This window comes from Halyomorpha halys, unplaced genomic scaffold, assembly GCF_000696795.3.
Source record: "Halyomorpha halys isolate HHAL.00 unplaced genomic scaffold, Hhal_1.1 Scaffold123.1, whole genome shotgun sequence".
Lineage (NCBI taxonomy): Eukaryota > Metazoa > Arthropoda > Insecta > Hemiptera > Pentatomidae > Halyomorpha > Halyomorpha halys.
The window spans coordinates 20569-24866 of NW_027107023.1; the positions used below are offsets into that span (position 1 = coordinate 20569).

Here is a 4298-nt window from a genome sequence, read left to right on the forward strand (position 1 = left end):
TTTTGAATGTTATATATGCAACTTGTTAAACATTTCGGTCATCTACATCCGTACAAGATTTACGATATTCTTTGTCATTCCCTGTTCAATCAAAATTATTCCTTGTTATTTTAGAATTATTCTCTGTTTAATCAGTTTCATCCGTATTTATTTGAAGACCTAGTAAATCTTGAAATAAATACGAATAAAACAAAATACATGGTTAGCAGTAGAAGCGCGAGCAATTTCGGTGACAAAAATTAGAATTCACAAAACTATTATCCTATAAAATAATTGAATATAATTCAAGTTATATCACTGTTGTAATAAGATGGGTGTAAGGTTTTAGGGCTTAGTAACGAGCGGATCCCTAAGATGTTAATAAACAATGAACCAACAAGTAAACGTAGGAGGGGTAGACCGAAACGTAGATGGGAGGATTGCGTTAAGACAGATTTGGTGAAATTTGGTTTGGAGGGGCATCACTGGAAGAATGTATGCCGAAAGCGTTAAGTGGTATCGGCATCGAACCTTTGGGTTCGTTAGCCCTTAATTATTATTATTATGATTATGATTATTATTATACTGTCAACTAATTCTTGAAATTTATTAGTTATTAATTTCTGAAGTTTCTTTTCATAATAGTTGATAAATTGTTTGTAGTATAAGAAATATGATTTTGTTTTCTTAACTACTCTCATTAGTTATGTTATATAGCTCTGGTCTTGGATCTGACTCACCTCATCAGGTGGGTTGAGTAGAAAGGGAAAATAAGGAAATTTATGAAAAATGTATCCCTTTTCTTAAAGAAACATTCTGCGAGCTCTTCAGGGAGAACGGCGCCATTATATGAGCTATTGTTTCGGCTCCCTGCCTCCTCCGGTAGTGACCTTAACGCTGAATCCTTCTTGTTATTACTTTTGCGGTTGTTGGTATCCAGTTTTTCCCTCTTAGAAACGCCAAGGGCACGATGTGCTGAACGAAACAAAGCTATCTGATTTCAGCTTCGCGGTCTCTGCTGCGGAAAATTGTTCCAGAGCTTGACTGGGAGATGATGAGGATATTCTATTTGCCATTTGCTGGAAGAGCCTCAATATTCTAGCCATGGTCTTTAAGCAAGAATGTAATAGGAGGAGTTCGCTGCCCAGAGTCTGATCGATACTATGTTTTATTTTCTTGTGCTGAATCTACCAGATCTGCAGCAATAAAAACTAATACTGATTATGAAGGTACTATCTAGTGTAAGGACTACCCAGAAATAATTTAATAAATTTAAAGTTCGACCCCAAAGTAAAACCCATTTTTTTTGAATATCAAGAAAGTATTGTTTGCTGTTGAAATGTTCCCAACACTTTGTTTATGGCTCGAACAACAAAGGACCGTGTAAGACTCAAACAACACTGCAAAAAATTATCTTGTATAACTGCGAGGAGTTTGGGGTTGTTGAGAACTTCTCATATCTGGGAACAATGGTTAGCGACAATGCTGCCGTAGACAAGGAAGTGTACAGCAGAATAGCAGAAGCTACCAAAAATATCAGATTTCCAACTGTATAGTTGGGAAGGGACAGGCCAAGTTCCATATCGTTAAAGCTATTTGCCAGATCTCGTTTGTGGTGAAAAGTTTGGTGATGTTGGACAGACCATGTTCTGTCCGATTGTCAAGGAAACGAAATTTATCTAGTGAGGATTAAAATCCATTTTCGAAGCAGTGGCTTATTGAATGCATATTATTTTGTTATTTTCAATTGGTTTTTGCATTAGAAATTTAAAAAAATGATGTTTATCTGTGTTGAATTGAGAAGTAAATATTCATCTTTTATTGTATACATGTGTCTGTGGCAAACTGTGAAAATATTGATTGTATAACAAGCTGGTTAATAACAGAAGTGGAAAGTTGCTAAGTTTTAGGGATGCGAGATCGACAGCAAATCATCGATATTCAATATTCACAACAATATTCAAAACATCGATGTTGAATAAACATCGCCAAAAATACATCGAACTTTATAAACATCGATGTTTTTAACATCTATTTCAGAAACGTAAGGTTAGTTTCAAAGACCATCAGGTTGAACAGTCAGGCAGTTATCTCACCCCAATTTTTGATTATTTTAACGAAAGCTATGTATAATTAATAGTCAAAACTGATGCGTCTGACACAGTTTAATTGTTGCTTATCATTAATTTGTTAGAATACTCTCAAGGTCTCTCCTTATTTAGTCCATAATGTAAATTGCATTGCTATATGCTGTGTTTCTACAATTATTAAAATTTATATGTATAAATTTAAAATAAGGAGAATCCAGCTTAATTAACTAAGTAATTGTAATTTAGTAATTGAAGAATGAAATTGTTCCCAGAGGGCAACGAATATTGAAGTTGGACTCTCCTTATTTTGAATGTATCTATATAAATTCTTAAAAAATAACTATATAATTTAAAGTGTAGATTAAATCAGGAGAACCTTTAATGTATCTTAATTCATAAATTAGGTTAATAAGCAACAATTAAACTGTGCCTGATGATGTAGCGATGGCCACCAACCAATAGCTCTTAATAAATGACATATAAATAAAGAAATTTAAATGTCTAAGATGCCCCTCAATAGATTCCTAGAACTTACATAGGAAGCAAAGGTTAAGGAAAAACGAACAAGCTGACGATCGAGGAATAAGTAGGAGGATCTCATATCGGATATTGTCAATAACAGAGTTGTCACTCTGATACCAAAATTAAGAATTTGCCAATGGATAGATATGCTATTAAGTGATGCATCTAGGCTGTCCCAACACCATAATGTATAAGGGTTGGGTAAAGAAAAACAAGATTTTCCTACACCTTATTAATTTTTCCTTCCATGTCATAAATTTCTGCTGCTCTGTGGCTAGTAAGAGAGTTATAAATTTCACCGCTATTGTATCTAGTAGATTTAACTAATAATGATCTGTTATACTAGTGAGAAACCTCATCAATCTCCATAGTATAAATATATAATGGCTAAGCTTTGTAATTTAAAAATACATATTAGGGCTCGTGAGAATGGCGAGAAGCCATTAAATTTTTTATATAGTGAATATAAAACGGCTATATTTGGTAGTTAAAGAGGACATATAATGAGCTATCATTCAGGCAAAAAACCTCATCAATGTTCTCATTGGAAATATGAAACTAGTGAAAGAAAAATAAGAGATAAAATAAGAGAAGAAATATTAAAGAAAGTACAAATTATGAGATGAAAAGGGAAAAAATATTTTCTTTAATATTTCTTCTCTTATTTTATCTCTTATCTTTATGTTACTATTACCTCCTTCATTTATTGTTTAAAACCTTTAATTTTTCTTATTAAATTTTTCGTTCACTGTTATTTTCCACTATTTTTTTTCTTTGTATCTATGTCAAGTGTTTGTATCTTTTTTAGCCCTGACAAACCCCTGCAACGTGGGGCGAAACGTTGGCTTAAATACACCCATTTACTATTTGAGTTTTATTTGACCGCACCTGGACCATATTCTATTCATTAAAACTATTTAGATTTGTTAAATTATTATCATAAAGTTAAAATGATTAGGAATCAAACAAATGAAATCCTTGAAATAAAAATAATTATTAAGATGGCCCAATTTGAGGTCTGAACAACAGAAATAGTATCGATTATTCAATATTATTAATACCACTTTTTAATTTTGTTTTTCTTACCGCATCCCTGGGTCGTCTTAATTTAGCATAAGGTCAACCATCTATATGTAGAATTATATTTATTGTTTCACAGATCTTGATCACTTACAAAATGAGATACATCAGATTAACATTCCTGTTATTCATCATCATGCTCAGGAGAAGGCTTATCAATGTCAACATTGTGACTACAAAGGAAGCATACCATTTGGTTTTAAAAAACATATAATGCCTTGTAATTCAGTCAAAAAGCATCAACAGTGCCCTAATTGTGAACATAGAACAGTTGAACTTTGTAATTTAGAACAACACATAATGGCCCGTGGTAATAATAAGAAGCCACATCAATGTCCTCATTGTGAATATAAAGCTGTTCAAGTTAGTCATTTAAAACAGCACATAATGGCCTGACATACTGAAGAGAAGCCTCATCAATGTCCTCATTGTGAATATAAAGCTGTCCAAGTTAGTAATTTAAAAAAGCACCTTATGGCCCGCCATACTGAAGAGAAGCCTCATCAATGTCCTCATTGTGAATATAAAGCTCTTCAAGTTAGTAATTTAAAAAAACACATTATGGCCCGTCATACTGATGAGAAGCCTCATCAATGTCCTCATTGTGAATTTAAAGCTGTTCAAAAA

The 4298-nt window shown here is 32.9% G+C and overlaps 1 protein-coding gene across 1 annotated transcript in view; it reads left to right on the forward strand.

Annotated features, from left to right (window-relative positions):
- Window positions 1-4298, forward strand: part of LOC106678092 (zinc finger autosomal protein-like) — a gene marked incomplete at its 5' end in the record, with an annotated part of 62820 nt that overhangs the window by 19519 nt on the left and 39003 nt on the right. Inside the window, 2 exons of the mRNA XM_067045394.1 lie at window positions 3751-4034; window positions 4140-4275. Coding sequence (XP_066901495.1) covers window positions 3751-4034; window positions 4140-4275 — 420 coding nt within the window. The remainder of the gene's footprint in view (window positions 1-3750; window positions 4035-4139; window positions 4276-4298) is intronic.